Genomic DNA, 19,980 nt, shown 5'->3' on the forward strand with positions numbered 1-19,980 from the left:
CAAATTCGAACATTGTTTTTACGAATCCTCAGCATATACAACAAAATTAAGAATGCATACTGAAGTTATTCTCACGGGGTTCCCTCACACTACACTTCATCCTTTCTTTAGTTAAAACGGCCGTTTTCGATCATATATAATTGCGGCTTGCCGTTTGATGATGAAGAAATAAGTTATCAAATGTCTCACGAATCCCTTGACTAGCTTGACTTATAATTCGTAAAATTTGCATTAGAAATTACACATGTTGCATGCCTGAATCAGAGATTGAATTGAAATTTTTACAATGACAATAACAGTCACAGACAATCATCACATTACAACTAATAAGGCATATTCTCCTATACAAATTATTGATTTTCCTATACCAATGCCGATAGTTTCCGCTTTCGGATGATAATTGAGATTTACACTTCATAGATGTATGTCTGTGGTACAAAAAACACAACATATATACTTGCATAAAAATGTACACATCACTTCTTCTTTCTCTCTTCATTTTCCCTTTCCAAAATTACAGGAGCAGCTGGTATGCTGAACCACCATTCTCTCAATCTCCTCATCCATCTCTCGGTGCTTGCTCTCCTTGTGGGAGAATATCTTGTAAATATCTCCAAAAACATAAGTAGAACTATGTACTTACTGGGTACAAATATCAAAATCAACGCCATTAACAAAAGACCAACTGCAAATTTATCGCTTGCCTGGATTATAAAACACCAAAACAGCAGGAGTTGGCACGTCACCAAATAAAATTGAACTGAAGATATAAACGATAATCCCAATGCCACCAAATAATAGTATGCACTAGACCTTTTCTGTGCTTAGTTAGTTAAAAAGGTTTGCAAAAAGATGGAGAGCAAAACCTGTGGGAAAATCGTGAGCAGCAATCCACGTAGCTTAAGAAGAAAGATGTTTCCATCCTGAATAAGCTGTTCAGCCTGGGAAATTGCATTTTGAACAGCCAAAAGCTGCTCCATTGTGTTCATAGGTGGTGGAGCTATTACCTTAACTTCATCAACAGGCTTGCCTTGGTTCAAGAATCTTGTGAGTACCATAAAGATTGCAAAAAAGATGAGCAGTAATGCCAAAGCATAGCCCAGCCATCCCCTACAATGAAAATCCTATTAAGTTTCCATGAAAGCCACCAACCAAGTATATGATTTGTGCAAGAAAACAATTTAAATCATCAGAATTACAAGTAAATCAACTATGGAACATGGACTCTTCTGTAAAACAAAAGTGAAAAAATAAAAACCCTAAAGGTGAAGAATCAAACATCTAAAAATATCCACCCTTCTTAATTGCAACTTTACATAAGGTCTTTTGCTGTCCAGTTATTATAAGCATGGTTTAGTATCAAAATTAAAAATGCCAGCTGATCACCAACTACCTAGCTATGCAGATAAAAGTTACTAAATTTGCTTCTTACCTGCAAATGATAAATGTGAAGACTAAACAGAACACTGAAGACTTCAGGGGATCATCCCAATATGCCAGAGAAAGAAGCCACCTTCCAACTTCCATGGCAGGAAGCAGAAGCTCCTACAAGCATATATAAGGTTGAGAATTACAATAAGCTCTATTGATACTTCAAATGAATTACTCACTCTATTATTGGTTTAGCTTGACACATGATAATCCTCCCCATACTCCTCCCCCTCCTTCCCCACCACACACGATGGAGAGAAATGATGAAAGATATCATTTGTAAATCTTTCTGCGACCATAAGGTCAGCAACCGGAACCCAATACCACGATTCCAGTTGATGCAACTCATAATCTTTGTTTAAATAATCAGCGGAAAAAGACTGATGCAGGATGATAAGATAAGATTTATATTCATGTCAATTCAATGATTATATCATTTCAGTAATCATCATCAACATAAATTAAGACCTACATATGACGGCCAAGAAGACAGAAATAAAACTGGAAACTAGAAATCCACTCCTAACAAGTAAAGAAAACCTAAATCAACAAAAATAAAACAACTCGATATAAGTCAGAATGCAAAACCATGTATTAAGTATCAGTAGCAATACCTTCATGACGGCCAAATTGGTGTCAATACCATCTACTTTAACTCCATCAACCGTTTCTTGTGCCTGTACAACTTTTTTATAGCTATTTCTGGATTCCTTAACAGTTCTTTCCAATGGACTCATCTCCCCCACAGCTATCTCACCCACTACAAGCCCAGCCCCAGCCTCAATAGAATTATTACTTGAACTTGGTCCAAACACAAACCCTAAGTTAGAAACCATGGCCATGGCTGAAATTGAATACATTCCAACCCCACCCACAGACTTGTTAGTCCGTTCTAATTCCCTTAAGTTTGACATGTTTGCAAGAGTTTCCAGTATCAAATCTCCACCCGGAAGCTGATCACATAGGTTAAACATGAGAAGACTCTCGCAACGAACAGAATTTGCAGTACTAATTTCTTGAATAGCTTGTAGTCGCAGAATTCCAAGTACAGCCTTTGAGAGCACTTCATCCCGCTGAACTCCTGTAATTTGAAACTTATTTATAAATCTGTGTGCATATAAAATTTCCCTGATTATTGCTAGCCAGTAATCACGACGTGTATGTCCTTTAAGCTCTGGGAATTCTAAGATTATTGGTTCTGATCTACAAGAAAAACACGATTACGAGTTACCAGCTATTTAAGCTTCAAGAAAAGCTTTTAGTTGAGGAAAATAACTGAAATATGCAACTATAAACAATGAAAAATCATATGCATCATGACTTACAAGGAAACAGATTTGTAAAAGACTGCCTTGTCAAAAAGTCGAGTGCCCCATGGTCCAGTCAATTCAGGTTTAACAACCTGTTTTAGATCTTCTGCTAAATCATATATTTTTGCCTTCTCATAAGATACAACACGATGGGCTTCAAAATACAGTGCATGATCTGTCAAAGTCAACCGACCTGCATATAAACCAGGATTCCTATAAGTTGGCAAATGTGACATTATATTTTTCTTTTCTAGTTCAATAGGACACTTTAGGACATAGAAATTAACTAGTGCTCCAATTTCTCTAAAATGCAGGTTTGCATTAGATACATTCTTTACAAATATAGTCCTAAAACCTGTTAACAAAAGTTATTTATCAAATGAACCAACCTGGCCACGTGGATATTCCCACATGCTCTAGAACTGGCTGGGTGGTGACAGTCCCATCCACCTCCAGAATCTTTTCACCTCTTGATGAACGAATGGCAGAAAGAATAGATGATTCCGACTGAGTCTTCATCTTTTTTATAGCTCTATGGAATTAAGAATTAAAATATTATGGCTACATAAGTGCGCCCATAAATTGGAAAGTGATTTCATAAAGCATGAAAACTTCCATGAAAATTTGATACTGAAGAACTAAGACAAATATATCCATATGTTATATTCAAAATTGAAAAACAAATAAAACTTGACACAAAATGGGGATTTAACCTAAAACAAAAATATTCGAACTGCAGTAGTTAATCAAAATTTATTAATGATAAAACATATCTTAACCAAGTATTTCTCACATCATTGTTCCACAAACCCACACTATCTTAACCAAGTATTTCTCCTGTGAAGAATGCCATTGTTCAACAAATCCACAATGTTTCTTGAGTATTAAATAACAAATTAACAACCAGCATCAATATTGATCATATATAAATATACTTTGGAATTACTATATTTGTATACAACTTTTTAAGGAGCACGACAGTTCATAACAAGTCTCTTGACAGTCCAATTATTTATATGGTATATTCATTTAAAAAAAAAAAAGATAAATAGTCCAGCAAGCTAGTAAATATTATTCCTCCTCTTCCCACTCACAAAAAGACAATTTATGTTTCCAAAGATAAAGAATTTTTTTTCTTTTTTCTCCCTATGTTAAGCATCACGGGTACCTCTCCAGTCCAGTGATGTACTTGTTGAAAATGGAGTATTGAAGCCGCCTACCAGTTGACGACGTTAGCACCTCGAAAAGATTCTCACTGATAACTACATTGGCAATGATTGGAACTGCTGGAGCTATTCTAGAGAAGGCCTCCATCCCAACCGTTGCATCCCCATCCACCTGCAATTAAGATAAAGCCAATACACTCACATCAATAGCAAGTTTCACCATCATATTCAAGATACCATATAAATTAGACCTCTGAAGTTAAAGGGCCCTCCGCCAATATCAACTCAAATGATTACTCACAAATAGATCATAAACAAATATACAGAGATAACACATATCTTCTCAACTTATAAAAAAACATATACCCCAACCGCTGCATCCTCATCTATCTACAAGAAAATTGAGTGTCAACCCATGGACAGCAAGTTTCACCAGATACTATAGACACTACTTGAAAATTTTCTATGGCCACTTAAGTGACCACAAAATTAGATAGGACCATCTGATAATGCCAACTTAGGGGCACAGAAGTGCTATTCATGCACGAGACATAGATACATATCACATCAAACAAAGAGAAAGAGTGAGAGAGAGAGAGAGAGAGATACAGGCAGCTTATACTGCACAGTATATAAGACATAGATATCCTCCTGTTTAAGCAACTACAACATGGTTGATCCTTGAGCGAAAGCAAATTAACCCATCAAAATAAACTACAATTGGCAATAGAAAAAATGCTTTTCAAGCAATTAAAAGATTTATCATGGCCACTAACTCAATTAAGTATAAATTTGCAGAAAATTATCATTCAAGAAATGATGATTATCTTTCATCAGACGATTCCCTGAAGGTGCAACCATGTAATGTTTGTATAATATGTATTTATATATTCAACAATTATATGGAAGAGTGTTTCTCAAATTCCCAACTCCTGCTAATTACACAATTGTCAATTGCTGAAAAATTTCCTCACTATTATTAGCAACAATGTAATAATTATGACTCACGTTAAGTAAAGGTTGGCTTGAAGCTGCAGGAACTTCCCAAGCAAGCATCACATCATATGTTAGGCGTCGAAACTTTTTATCAGCTAAATGGCCAGTTACTTGAGTTGAAAGAGCAAGTGTCCTGAAGCAACAATACTCCAAAAAGTTCCTTGCATAACGCGATGGATGCTTTATGGCTTCAGAAGCCTCTGCATTAAAGCTTTCTTGAAGTTCACTCGAGGAAATACCAAGGATTCTGCATTATCAATTTCTAGTTTCCATAAAGACAGTATATAAAGGAATAAAAAAGATAAACTAGCGTCTAAGAAATAGATGTTTCTGAAACTGGCCTGCAGAATAGGTACAATTTAAAAACTAATCAACCAGACAAATTCTAATCAAGCTAAAATATAAATTTCACCAAAATAATGTGCTTAAAAGAGAGGGAAAAAAACCAGCAATTAAAGCAGAGTAAAAAAGTATCACACTTACTTTGAGCATCTACGAACAACTATATTAGCAAGTGGAGAGAGCTCCTGTATCCAATTCCTTCCGGCGGATGGGGACCTTTCCATTTCTTCAAATTCATCATCAAATGAACTTCGACTTCCAAGCAACCATTTGAATGACCCCTCTCTTACCAGACCCTCAAGCATATTTCTGGTTCTGCTTGATACTTCCATCTCCAAATCTCTTCCCCTTATTATATAACAAAAATTTGAAGACACCCAGAACTGAATCCCTGTGGCAATATGTTCACTCAGATACAAATCTCACGTTGCGGAACACAACTAGAATGTTAGCTAATAAATTACTACCTTAAACCATAAAAAAGATTTTTTTTTTCTTCTACAGCATTACTGTCAATGCATAAAATTTTTGCCCTTGCCAATGAAATATGTCAAACGCATACAACCTCCCATTCCATCATAATCATCACAAAACTCAAAATATAACTTATTCATTCAAAACCCGACTATCTAACACTTCCAAACTCTTCAACCATTCAAAAATCAATCACAAATTAACTCATCAAAACAGTTCAAAACCCAAATAGAAACTTCACTAAACAAAACAACGTAATGCCAACAACTTGCTTTAACCAGGCCACTAAGAACTAACCTCAACAAATGTAGATTTTGCATATAAAATTCTTCCAATAACCTCAATATTTCACCAACCCCATCTCAGATTAGCTTCGTTGGACCAACTACCACAAACCCTTTTCACGAAATAGCGAACTTCACGAGATTGCTTCAACTGTCAAAGCAAAGAATACGAGTTTCAAGCAAGAAACACACATGATTCTGTCGTGATATAGGGTTTATTTAATTGAAAAAAAAAAGGATTTGTGTTGGATTGGGTAAAAAGATTCTGAAGTGTTCGAGAGAAAGAATAACGCGCAGTGTAGTAGTAGATTGAGGTGGCGTTTAAAAATCTTTCGTCATCTCGAAGTAAATTTTCTGTTCTGTTCGGTGCTGTCTCTCTTTCTGGGTGATGATCAGACGTGCTCAGGTTCACAGAATATAGCTACGTGGCAGCCTTTTATTGATTTTATTTCCGGACGAATCAAACTTTGGCTAACCAGATGAGACTTTCAGAGGTCAAAGTCAGATATGAGAGTGGGATCAATTTACTCGCTCACTACCAAAACAAAATCCGTGTTAATTAGCTAATAATATTTATTTATTTTAATTGATAAAAACAGTTTATAGTTTGTACATAGATTTGTTTTGAGATAATTCCATCTACTCTTTGCCCCGATACTTAGATTTTGTTTTGGCATAATTCCATACGTACCCCTGTCGTTTGCAAGTCCTCAGGTACCCCAGCGACCATCGACACCGGTCCAAATACTATTTAAATATGTCATTGACTCCCCTCAACTTTTAAACATTTACCAACTTCGGCTGATACTAATTGTCGTTTTACTTCTAGATCCAGTACACAATTTGTTAATTAAATGAAAATATGAAATGAGTTTTTTACCTCTTATCTTACTGCCACAACTCTCGATACAAAGAAAGAAATGTGTCAAGGGAAAAGGATAAACACACCCCCCAACGTTTAGGAAAAGGGATAAAAACCCCCCTAATATTTTAAAAAAAATATTTTAATCCTAATTTATTATAATTTTACCATTATACCTTTCTAGCATATAAAAAAAATTTATTAGATTATCCAATTTATCTATATATTTTTAATAAAATTATAAATAGACAAATTGGATATTATAAAAAATTTATAAATATACTTTCATTGCCCAATTCATCTATTTAAATTTTTATCAATAACTAATTTTTAAAAAAGACATCTATACACCTAAACAAATAGTAAATAAATTATAATTTTAAAAATAAAATTGGTTATTAATAACCAATTTTATTTAAACTTTAAACTTGTATATTTAATAATTCTCCACATGTCAATCATTTAAACTTGTACATTTATAACCAATTTTTTATGTTATTTATTATGGTATTAATAACAAATTTTATTTTTAAAATTATAATTTATTTACAATTTTTTTTAAGTGTGTAGATGTCTTTTTTGAAAATTGGTTATTGATAAAAATTTAAATAGAGGAATGAAGCAATGAGGGTATATTTATAATTTTATTAACAATATATAGACAAATTGGATAATCTAATAATTTTTTTTATATGCTAGAATAGTATAATGGTAAAATTATAATAAATTAAAGTGTAAATGTCTTTTTTAAAACGTTAGGGAGTTTTTATCCCTTTGCCTAAAGGTTGGGGGTGTGTTTGTCCTTTTTCCATATGTCAATTACTTAAGACTGTCACAAGTCTTCCTGTTATGAGAGACATGTGTCGATCATTTAACACCGCTACATAATTTTAGGTAAGCAGTGATTGGTTAAGTTGGATTCATTTTTTTAAAAAATTTTAAAAAAAGATGCCCTAAAATAAAAGTTTTGAGGTTGAAATCATCCTAGGTTGGCTAATTTAATCTCAAACGTAATAAATTACTCGACAATTTTACTTTATTAATCCAACAAATCTTAGGATCAGTTCAGTACTATTCTAGCTTTTGAAATAATTACTATTAGATGTATTGTTAAATTAATTAGCTGTGAAGAGAATAAGTTAAACGTTTGGTTAAATTTATTTTCAAAAGTGCTGCATGTTTTAAAAGTAATGTTATATATTTGATAAATTTTATTGTTAAATTGATTTAAGAATATAAAAAATTAAAATGGACATAATGTTAAATAAAATTTATTTATACATTTTATAATCATGTATATAAAATATTTTTTTATTGTGTATATATAATAACTAATAATTAAAACAAATGTTTTAATTTTATTTTTTTATTTTTCATCTCAAAATAAATTGGCAATAATAATAATTTTTTATATTTAATGATTTTATTTCCTAATTAATAATGATAATTTTAGATTTTTATAGCATGTGTGAGAATATATAGAATTGTATTAAAATATAAAACTAGTTCTCAAAATCAGATTTTGAAAAGTTACTATTTTCCTATTTTTCAAAATCTATTATAAGATGAAATAATTTTAAAATTTTTTTACTAAATATCAAAATTAAATTTTAACTTTTGAAAATCACTTTTGATTCTTTGAAAGGCAATTTCAAATGAGCCTTAAGTTAATTTATGGAGCTTTAACAATCCAACATCAATATATCAATCTCCAAAATTTCTCAAATTCATCATAAAAGACCAATCTCCACAATCCAATGCAAACAAAATCTAGAAGTTCAAAAATAAATGAAATTTGAAACATTGATAATATCTACAAAAGAAACTAAATCCATAATTTTTTCGTATTATAGATTTTATGTATGATTTTTCAAATTTTGCATTTCAAAATATATATTCTACATTTAACCCAAGACCTTATAAATTAGAGTAATATGTTATGGCTCTTGTTGGACTAAAAATCGAATAGGCCTAATCATGACCCAAATAAATTTAGTCCCTATAAAGCTCATGAAGAGGTAGATAAACCACCCATGATAAATCATCTAGGTGGCAAGACTTCAAAGCCCAAAAGGTGCCGAGGTCTTAGGCTTCTATCCTAAGACAAACCACCTAAGATAAATCAACTACGTTGCAAGGCTTTAAAGCCTAAAAAGTACCGAGGTCCTAGGATCTTATCTTAAGACAAAACACCTAGGATAAATCAACTAAGTGGCAATGCTTCAAGCCCAAAAGGTGCCAAGTCGGCTTCTATCCTAAGACAAACTACTTCCTAAGTTCCAAGGTTCCTATAATTTTAGAATCTTAGTAAAAACAACCTACGGATAAAACGCCTCTTCCTTTAATCTATATACAGGCTTGCAAATTCATATGTCAATCAACATAGGTATAAAAAGACAAGTGTTGTCAAATGTCACAAGAATAATTACACTTGTCATCGAAGTAACTAGTGCTCAAGTGAAATCAATTTCGTTTATAAATATGCCCTTCATTCTCACTAAAAGGCAAGAAAAAATGGACTCAAGAAGGGAAATATTGGCTTTCTCTCTCTAGTTTTCTTTCTCTCTAAATTGATATTTCTAAAGATCCTATGACTAACTTGACCGTCCGACGGTATACGCCAGCAAATTCGGCCCTCTAATCCTTTTCTCAAGTTTGTAGAATATCATTGGATAAGGACATTCTCATCGCCTAAGGATGTGAACTCGGAGGAAGAGATTTAAATGCCCATTAAGATAAGCCCAAAGTGTAAACTCACCATTGCTAAATACAATAAAGAGGAACCTTAGTCCTAAAGGGATCTTCCTCAGTTGAAATTTTCACATAATAAGTTAGGACAAAATTTGCACCAATAACTCTATTTGATATAACTTTTTAAATAGAGTTTATCTAAGTAGAGTTTTTGACGTATTGACACTTAGATAGAAAGTATAACTGTAATTACGAGACCTCCCCTACCGTCTGTACTCAGTTTCCTTGACTGTTAGTTGACTGGTGATATGTCAAAAATACCCTTGATTCAAGAAAAGACCTCAACACCCTTAGTGCTAACTATCAAATTAATCATTACACTTTAACACGCTTGGAAAACAAAGATTTGACATCAAATATTCATCAATTGTAAAAAGTAAAAAAAAAAAATTACTAGGAAACTAGGGCTAGCGATAGTATACAGTGAAAAAAAATTTAAAAATTAAGTACCCTTGGTGCTAAATATCAAATTAATCATTACACTTTTAACACCTTTGGGAAATAAAAAATTGACATCAAATATTCATCAATTGTAAAAAGAAAAAAATATAGTAGGGAAACTAGGGCTAGCAATACTATACAGTGAATTAAATTTTAAATATTTAACATAATACAACAGTTCAAAGGCAAATTTGGTATATCTAATAGACAACAACTTATTGTTAACATTTGTTTAATTCCATTTATCATTAAAGTGCTCTTAGTTACACCGATTTTTTCAACCATCTCCTTTGACTCAAGAATTCAATCTCCACCACTAACTTCAACTGTTGCCCTTTCCTCTTCCATTTCTTTGTGACGTATAGCTATCTTATTTTTCAGATTTTCAGCATATTTTGCCTTCTTTCCTTCCAATTATTCCTGCCAATTACTAGATGTTCTGAAGATGAAATGGGAAGTAAAACAAAGAAAGAAAAAAGAATCTAGAATAAGAAGAGATAGGTTACCTCAATCTTTTTCAGTTGGGCTTACAAAATTCCTTCTTGCTATTTGTCACTAATAAAACAAATTTCTTCAAAATTTAAATCTTTTACACAAACATCATCCAAAATTTCTTCATTTTATTTGTCACTAATGCTTTTTTTATCAAGCAACTAAAAATTCTCCATATTCAAGAGCACAAGCAATATCCTTTTCAGCTTCTTCAAAGCATCACAAACAAACCCTTATTTTCCAATATTATTAATGCATATAACTTCACTAATTTCTAATATGCATTGGTATTTTTAGTTCAAGCACATGTTAAGAAGTTAATTCCTCCAAATAGCATTCATATTCTTCATAACAGTGCTAACCTGTTTTCATTTGACAAAGAAGTCACATAAAAATCACTAATTTCTAACACATGTTATGATTAGCTCTTAACTTGACAAATCCAAATAGCTAAGGTCTGAAAATAATAAACAACATGCATCTTCTCCAATACATCAACAAATTGATATCATTTTTTTTTTATGAACAACACAATGCCAACCGTTCTCCAACACTTCAGCCCATTTTCGTTTCCAAACAATAAAAAAAACCCAATCTATGATTAAAATAAAATAAAATTTCAATTTTATTTTAAAACATAATAAATATTAAACCAAAAAAATTAAATCCGAAATTGTTTCAAAGACTAACCTTCTTTGAATTCAAGTCAATAACAGTCATGTCCGACGCCGAATAGTCAGCTATTTTCACTTGACACCACCTTTAGGCCACCATCGATGCTTTTCTTGTTAATAAATCTAAGTTAAAGTTGCGGAACTTGGCAATAAAAATCTGATTTTTTTCATCTTCAAAGCATTTAGAGATGAGGAGTGCATGTGGGCCTCGGTTGATTGAAAGAAAAAATGGTTTTGTGATGAGTTAGGTTGATGAAAGAGAGCAAGCATTCTTCCATCCTCTAGTTAGTGGTTACTGATTTTCATCAGGATTGTTTGAGTGTTTCAGTGGGTTTATCTTGAAATTAGCTTTTTACTTATTTCAATTTTAAATGCGTTTTTACTAATTTACCCTCCTAAACTGACAATATACGAAACTGAGTACAGACGGCAAGGGAGGTCTCTGTAATTACGGGCATACTTTCTATCTAAGTGTCAATACATCAAACCTCAGGGGAGGTCCCTAAAAATTACCCTTTTTGTTAACAAAGCTTTTACAAGTAGATCTTTTACAACACAAAAATGACTTGTTCCGCTGTCAATAAGAGCTTTTATTAAAAATTATAAATATTACCTTAGACAATTTATTTAAAGTTATGTTATGAAATGAATAAAAGAAGATTATGAAACAAGTAATGATATTTTAGACATTTTAACATTTTAAAAATATTTTTTAACCTCTACTCCTAAAATCTTAAAATTTGAGTTTCGCTAGTATAAGTAAAATAGCTTATTTAAACTTCAAAAACTTTACTGAAAAAAAAACTATAACAAAAAATTTAAAAAGGAATTATGAGATTAAATAAGCATTTAGAGCCATTAGATAAGTTATAACAAACAGGTACTGCATTTATTTTTCTTAAAAAAGCTTAAAATATTTTCTACCTTTCACATATTGTGATTAATTTGTTTAATTTTTTTAGATATATCAAAAAAAGTATTATTTTATCATTAAAAAGTTTAATTTTTTAGATATATCAAATGGTAAATTTTTGTTGGTGGTACATCAATAAGTGAATTTCTATTAATGACACATCAATTTATATACAAATTAAGTATTCTAATTAAGTAAACATAGCATTATTAAAAAAATGATTTAAACATTTTAGATAATTTTAAAAAATATAGGATTTGTCCACACTTTTTTTGGTACAACATTTTTGTGAAAAATATGTTCCTAAATTTTTAAAGAACCTTATCTCGTGTGACGTGCCAAATTTTGTTGTTTACATGTCAATCAAATATAGGAAAAAGAAATTGTCTTTACCTTGTGAATCGGATGGATATACAAGACGTTTCTTGAGAATATTTTTAATTCCGTTAGAAGCGTCAACAATTTAGGATGCTAACTTTGGTTCTTGGTATCCTATAAGTCAACAGCATACGATCATTAATAATATAATGGGTGGACAAAATAAAAATTTTCTCCATCCTTTTTAATCAACTGTGAATCACAAATTTGAATTAAATTTAGATAGTATTGTTGATTTAAACCGTACTAAGCTTTTGAATTAAGAGATAATAGCACAAGATCATAAATTTAATGAAAATAAATGGGAATCAAGATTTGTTAATCTAATATTATATGTCAGCATGTCATAAATATCATCTTGTTGTGAAGTAGTGCACCACTTTAGTAAAGCTCAAAGGGAAAATGTAACATATGTATAGTGGTTCTCTTAAGCAGGTGCTTGCGTCAGCTTCAAAATGCGAATATCAATTTATGGCTATTGGATAAATCCAATGGTTGCAAGCATTTTAGAGGCTACTGATATGGGTCTCGTCTTCAGTATTTTAATTTTTTTTTAGAGGGAAAAAGCAAATTCACGTGATGGTACTTTATTTTCCTTCTCTTCACTCAATCTCGAACATAAAAAAAAAATATTTTAGTGAATGGAGCTAAAACATTTTCCTTCCCTTATCAGTCACATTCCTTCTTCTTCGCAGGTGTCCAAATTTCTTTTTTTTTTTTCATTTTTTATGCATGTTTGAACAAATGTAGTCGCTACATTTTTGTATTCGGGTGACTTAATATTTAGTTTGTTTTTTCTTGTTTGACTCGGTACCTAGTTGAGTTGTTTGGTTGACTCGTGGTGAATTTTGGCTACTTTGGTTAACTCGATACTGAGTTGTATTGTGCTTGGTTACTTTTGTAGACTTACTGCTAAGTTTGGTTTTCTTGTTGCGAGTTGAGTTGTTTTTGGTTGACTCGATAAGTTGATTTCTTTTTTTCTTTCAGTTTTCTTTAAATGATACCGAGCATTTTGTTTTCTATTTCAATTGATGGATTCTAAGAATATGGGTGATTAGTCAAGCGGTGGGGAAACTTTGCGCACACTTATTGTAGTTTTTTTATTGCAAGCCATATAAGGGGCAAGAATTTGATAATTTAGAAGAAGTTTTTGCTTTTTACAACAAGTATGCCAAGGAGGCTGGTTATAATATTAGAATTCATTCTAGTCAAAAAAGTAAAGACAATAATGAAATACTGAGGAAGGAGTATGTGTGCTTTAAAGAAAGAAAATCATTGCAATCAAATGCTTGTGTGGGCAGTGGGTCGAAAAGGCGTCGACCTATAGTACATGATGGTTGTGGTGCAAAACTTGCAGTGGTGAAGTCAAAATACGGTAAATATGTGGTTAGCATATTTGTTGAGAAGCATAATCACTCATTAACAACATCTTGAAAAAGACATCTACTGAGGTCTCATCGGTCTGTTTCAGAGGTAAAGAAATGCTTGAGTCAACAGTTTGATTCAGTAAATATTCCAACTCATCAACAAATTAATCTTTTTGAATTACAAGCTAAGGCTTGTAGAACATGGGTTCTATGGAAAAAGATATTTATAATTATGAAAGAGATTAGCAAAATGAATTAAAAGGGCATGACGCATTGTTGTTGTATGACCATTTTCTAGTTAAGCAAGAAAAAAAACCATCATTTTTTTTTCAAAATTAAGTCTGGATTTGATAATCGAATAACTAATTGTTTCTAGGCTGATGTAATAAGTCGACTGGCATATAATTTTACAGAGATGTGGTTATGTTTGATACCATGTACAACACAAATTGTTATGGTATGATTTTAGCACCATTAGTTGGAGTAAATAACCATGGTCAAACTACTGTTTTTAGTAGTGTATTTCTGAGTAATGAGACTATAGAGTCATTTGTTTAACTATTTGAGCAGTTTAAGGAAGTTATGCCATGTAATGACCCAAATATGATTATCATTTATCATCCTACAAACAAAAGCTATTAATCAAGCTTTGCCGAACACTTAACATAAATTTTGCAATTGGTACATTTTCTTAAAAGTTAAATACAGTGGTGTATCAAGATCATTATTGGCACTTTCAAAAATGCATTTAGGAATCAAAAACTACCGAAGAGTTTGATGTAATGTGGATGGATGTTGTTGAGAAAGCAAATTTGGTTGAAAAAGTCTAGCTACAGAGAGTGTATCAAATCATATCAAAATGGGTGCCTGCATATGTCAACCATGTGTTTTCAACTAGAATGTCAAGTAACCAACGTGCTAAGAGCAATCATGCATTCTTCAAGAGGTATGTTTCAAAAAAGAATTCACTTATTGACTTTGTTTTTCAATTTAATCAAGCACTTGACGAAAACGTCACAAGGAGCTAATACTTGACCATAAAGACATTAATGAAAGGTCGTTATTGAAATTGCCACTAGATATGGAGAAGCAAATGGCTGAAATTTATACACGTGATATTTTTTATAAGTTTTAATTTGAATTATGAGATAGCTTGTCACATCTGATTGAGTTTGTGAGTGAGGATGAAGAAAATAGGATATATAACGTTGTGAGTGAAAAAAAAAAAAGATGTTTGTAATGTGCACCAAGTCATTCATGACAAAAACACAAATTTTGTTTCATGCATTTGTAAGAAATTCAATAATGAAGGTATCTTTTGTAAACACATTCTAGCCTTATTGAAGAAATTACAAGTTACTTTGTTACCTATGCTTATATTTTGAAGAGATGGACTAAAATAGCCAACTAGAGAAGGTTATAGATGATGATGGAGAAGAAATAAATGACTGTAAGGACAAATCATTATTCTTGCAGGGGACCAAGTTGTTTCATTTTGCTTCAAAGATGATTGATCAAGTTGTTTCAAGTGAAGAAGCAAGTCAAATGTTCATTGATAGCTTAAAAGATCTAAAAAAAAAGTTAAGTCAATAATGAATAATAGTAAAAATAGGGGAGTTTTAGGAAAAGATAGTTCTATTCGACAACCACAATTTAATGAACCACTTAAAGTCAGGTTTAAAGGGTGTGGCAAACGACTTAAAGGAGGAAAAGAAAGGCAAAGGGGAAGGCAAAAGAGAAAGGTAGGCGTTGCAATGCTTGTTGACAAGTTGGTCAATCCCATGATAAGAGAAACTATCCAATGCTTCTCAATAGGTAAGTATGTCTTTTATTTGTGATAGTAATTCTTTTGTGACTTTGTGCATTTTGCTAATATGTTTTTTTTTAATATGATTTAGATCTATGGTGGATAAGGAACCAAATTTGGATTTGTCAAATTCAGATGATGGTAGCTACTCCTCTTTCAGAGGTAGTTGCAATTTACTAAATTAGATTTATATGAATTTAATGTCTCTTGTTAAAAATAAGATACATTAATTATTTTTGTTTCACTTATTATTACAGGATGATGGATCTTTACATAGTAAATGTCAAATTGTGAAGATTGTTGACCTTTAAAGGATACCAAATTAATGCCGAATTTTGTGTGCATTTTTGCACTTTTTTGTTTGTTTTGTTCATGTGTAATTTTTTGCACTTTTTGTTTGTGCGAATTAAAATCACCATGACCATTTACAAATTCTGGATCCATTCAAAATCAAGTGTAAAGAACATAATTCCAAAATCAATATACACTTATTTTTTTATAAGAATATACACTTGTTAACTGCAAATAAGTTCTCATATTTGCAAGATCAAACAGTACAATTCTGTTAACTCAATGATCTAAACAACACACTTGTTATCCCTCAGATACACCCAATGACAAAAGAAATAATAATTTTTTTTTTTTGCACGTCTTTGTCCAATCTTTGAACATTTATCTCCATTTGATTTGGTTTTGATGTTAGAGATTGAGCGAAAGAGAAGGAAAATAAAGTACTATCGTGCGAATTTGCTTCTTCCTTCTCCAAAAAAATAATTAAAAATACTGAAGATGGGACCCATATCAACAACCTCTAAAATACTTGCAACTATTGGATTTATCAAACGGCTATAAATTGACATCCACATTTTGAAGCTAACATGGGGGCCCCCGCGAGCGCGCGCGCGCGCGCGCACACACACACACACATATATATATATATATACACATTGGCTTCTTATAAGCTTATGCGAAGGTACTTATATAAGTACTTTGTTTTATAATATAAAATTTTCTTTTATTTATAACACAACTGTATTTTTAAATTTTTAGAAGATATTCTGCAAATGGATTTCTAGAAAGCAACCCATTTTATTCTTCTAGCATATCAATCTATTGGGCTATCAATCTATTGGGCTTTCGTAGGAAGTAAAGTGACGAGAGATGTAATAGTACGACATGCATTTCTGGCCCAAATTCGTAGGAGCATTCTAATTATGGGGAAGGATGTTATTATCTCTCAGAATTTGAATTCAAGATTTTTTTTTTAATGGTTACAAGTGAAGGAGGGTCCTATTGAAAATAATCATGAGCCAATCAGATCTCAAGGATTAGATCTTGTGTGACATAAAACATCTAATTTGATTCTGTGTGGTCTTAGCTATCTCACTTGATTCTGCTATAGCCTTGTTACATTGGTTATCCTGATTAACCAAATCACAAATCTCAATTTGATTATCGTGACTAGCCACATCTCAACCTGATTATCAGGATTAGCAACATCAAAGATTATATTTAGATCACTATCATTTACATAACATTTCGAGACTTATGACATGAAGTGCGTTTTGTTGCTTTCTATAGTTCAGTGCCATCAAGGTTCACAGCTGCACCGTTAACAAAATTTGGAGTTATATTCTTCACATTATTTGACACCATTTTACGGAGAAAATAGGGAGCGGAACTAGCCATAGTAACAGAAGGTATATGTTTATTTTAGACAAACTTTTCATTTATTTACACACACACAAATATATGTATAAATATATAAGATCTATTTTCTTTATTTTTTCGTTAGAAAAATTAATAGACATAATGTTTAAAAGAAAAGGCATTTCATCTCACGCAATTGTGAAAACATGCCAAATTTTTTTTACTTTTAAATTAACAACGCAGTTTGGATAACATCAATATTTTCTTATCTATTCTAAAGGAAAGAAGAATGGTAAGTTTCGATGAATTATAAATTTCAAATCGAACTGCCCTTAGGACATCGCTTGGTAGTTTTCAAACAATTTTAATTATCCATCCATTTGGATCCAAATTCTGAAAGAAGTAGGGAAAAAAATTATACGTGCTTTACTCATCCCTTTATCTGGTAAATAATAGTAATAAAGAATTTTCAGATTCAGCTAGTTAATTAAAGTGGTTGGCAATTTGAAATCAATTAAATAATGGAAGATCTTGTATATACATTGAGTATTGGCATGATAATACTTTATTTGGATAAAAAAATTACTGTAATCAACTTTTTAAGTTTTCAAAAATCTAACATAAGCATGCATATTTAGTGAGTGGAATTAAATAAGATTCCTGTTTATCCACTTGATCCAAAACTTGATGATATGATCCCACTTTATATGAATCCTTGAACTTGCCCATATTAGTTACAATTTCTCTGTCCAACATCACCTAATCCTAAATTGTGAACACGCGACATTATCCACTTAGTCCCCCATTGGGACCCCAAAAGAGTTTCTCTTTCCCTCCTAGTTCATGCATGTGCTTGCTTCTCCGAGAGACAATTTAAAGCAACAACAAGACTTGGGTCAAAAGAGAGTCAAAGAAGAAAGATTTTGGTTGCCAAGAAAAAAAAAAAAAGTGAAGTTGATTTGATAATTGATAGGTTCATTTAGCTCGTATCATTTGTTGTTGGTGTTGTTGGTGTTAATGAACCCACATTAGCCATTTTCTTTTGAGCTTGCCTTGGCCCATTTCAGCTGTCCTCCTTTTGCTCCCATTTTCATGGATGCATTGTATCTATCACCCTTTCAATATTAAAAACAAATAAAAGAAGAGAAATTTTGTTATTTGTAATCACTTCTTCTCACTAATCATTCAGTTCATGAATTGGCAAAATCCATGAGATTTCATGTATCCATTTAAATTATTTTTGGGGGGTCCATGGATTTTCGACAAGTGAGTTATTAGAAATTAATTTTGTTGGCATCTGAGTGAGAGTATACGCGTATTAGGATAAAGTCCTTTTGGTTTCATGGGACAGATTCGAAATGTTATAGTGCCATAAAGGATTAAGCAGTTTCTTAATTTAGAGACAACTGGGATTTTTTTCTATAACTTGCTATTTCAATGGTCCTACGCAATATGGGGGTGTCTATTGATCCATAAGTGCTAAATTTGACCTTTCGTAATTGGTTATTAAGTAAAATTTTATTCACATTTAATAAAAATTAATAATGAAACGTAAGAGTATGAAAGTTTTAATAAGTGTGTCAAACGAGCTCATGTTGACCTTTATAAATGTATACATTACACAAGATTTCTAAAATATTTGTATAATTCAAATCAACAGACAACGAATTCAAATTCGCGTTTAAGAGTAGCTATGCTTTTCTTAATTTTTTTTTTTCTTTTATAGTTTTATGATGTTCGAATAATTAAAATGAAAAGAATTACATATCAAAATTGCAGAGAAATTATCATCAGTAGGTCATTGTAAGACAATTTTCTTGGAAGCTATACCAAATATAAATGTTTTTTGAGAAACTCCTTTCAAATGAGTTAGGGTATACTTACAATACAGCGCCGTTTGGTACAGTGCCCTTAACAATGCATTAAAGGCTTTTAGTTTTTCGTTACCCCCCAAATTTTACATTAGTGTATAAATATATCATAAGTTGAAGGACCAAAACAAAAGCTTATTAAGTCAAACAACATAAAAAATTTTCAAAGTTTTAGATTCTCCGGCAACACTATATCATACTATTCTTCATATGAATAGGAAAAACAAAACTTTAATGTTTCTTCTTTGATTATATTGTCATGCGAACGATGAAGTCTTAGCAAGATTTCTTGCTCCTACAAGCACAATAATTGAATCTTTGTAAACCGCAGAATCTCTACTCACTGGATTTAGTTTTCAACCAAACCTTGACTTATTTAACAAAGAGTATTTGTTAATTATATACTAGTAATTGACATCTCTTTGGTTGAATCCTCGAAGCATCAACACCGACGTTCATGAGACTTAATCTTTGCTATTCTAATGTCTTCATCATTTTTGGCCATCTCACAACCACTTGACTATTGTGATATCATAGATCTTGTCAAGTTGAGCACAAATTCAAAGAAGAAATACTTTCAAAAAATCGCAATCAAATACACAGTATTAAACTTTTGTTTTTATATAATGATTTAACCATGACATCTTGTTTATAGATCAGGATTCTCTCGTGATGTTAGTTTTTACTCGAATTAAATGAAAAAAAAAATACATCCACGTAGAAGCAGAAATTCAATGAATTGATAAGAAATTTTTTGTTGTTTAATACGTG

At 31.7% G+C, this 19,980-nt stretch overlaps 1 protein-coding gene across 3 annotated transcripts; it reads right to left on the reverse strand.

Moving 5' to 3' along the window:
• Positions 1 to 260: 260 nt before the first annotated feature.
• On the reverse strand, positions 261 to 6,519 carry LOC18045760. 3 transcript variants are annotated; one of them, XM_024188381.1, is made up of 10 exons: positions 6,017 to 6,519; positions 5,387 to 5,636; positions 4,916 to 5,150; positions 3,910 to 4,079; positions 3,131 to 3,273; positions 2,757 to 2,934; positions 2,046 to 2,634; positions 1,433 to 1,545; positions 867 to 1,110; positions 261 to 704 (listed from the first exon to the last, which is right to left on the reverse strand). In XM_024188381.1, the coding sequence occupies exons 2-10, from the start codon at positions 5,575 to 5,577 to the stop codon at positions 477 to 479; spliced, it is 2,091 nt and encodes a 696-aa protein (XP_024044149.1). In that variant the 5' UTR covers positions 5,578 to 5,636; positions 6,017 to 6,519; the 3' UTR covers positions 261 to 476. The 3 variants fall into 3 exon arrangements, with proteins under 3 accessions (XP_024044149.1, XP_006440988.1, XP_024044150.1); XM_006440925.2 differs by having other exon boundaries at positions 5,387 to 6,519; XM_024188382.1 differs by lacking the exons at positions 4,916 to 5,150; positions 6,017 to 6,519 and having other exon boundaries at positions 5,387 to 5,474.
• Between the last annotated feature and the right edge of the window lie 13,461 nt (positions 6,520 to 19,980).

This window comes from Citrus clementina, unplaced genomic scaffold, assembly GCF_000493195.1.
Source record: "Citrus clementina cultivar Clemenules unplaced genomic scaffold, Citrus_clementina_v1.0 scaffold_3, whole genome shotgun sequence".
Classification (NCBI taxonomy): domain Eukaryota; kingdom Viridiplantae; phylum Streptophyta; class Magnoliopsida; order Sapindales; family Rutaceae; genus Citrus; species Citrus x clementina.

What these genes read in the sequence shown, in the direction of transcription:
- LOC18045760 (XM_024188381.1), bottom strand. Translation starts at nt 5,577, where the DNA reads ATGGAAGTATCAAGCAGAACCAGAAATATGCTTGAGGGTCTGGTAAGA. An exon ending in CAAGCCAACCTTTACTTAAC is followed by an intron (nt 4,080 to 4,915) that starts GTGAGTCATAAT and finishes TCTTAATTGCAG; the next exon opens with GTGGATGGGGATGCAACGGT. An exon ending in TTCACATTTATCATTTGCAG is followed by an intron (nt 1,111 to 1,432) that starts GTAAGAAGCAAA and finishes TTTTCATTGTAG; the next exon opens with GGGATGGCTGGGCTATGCTT.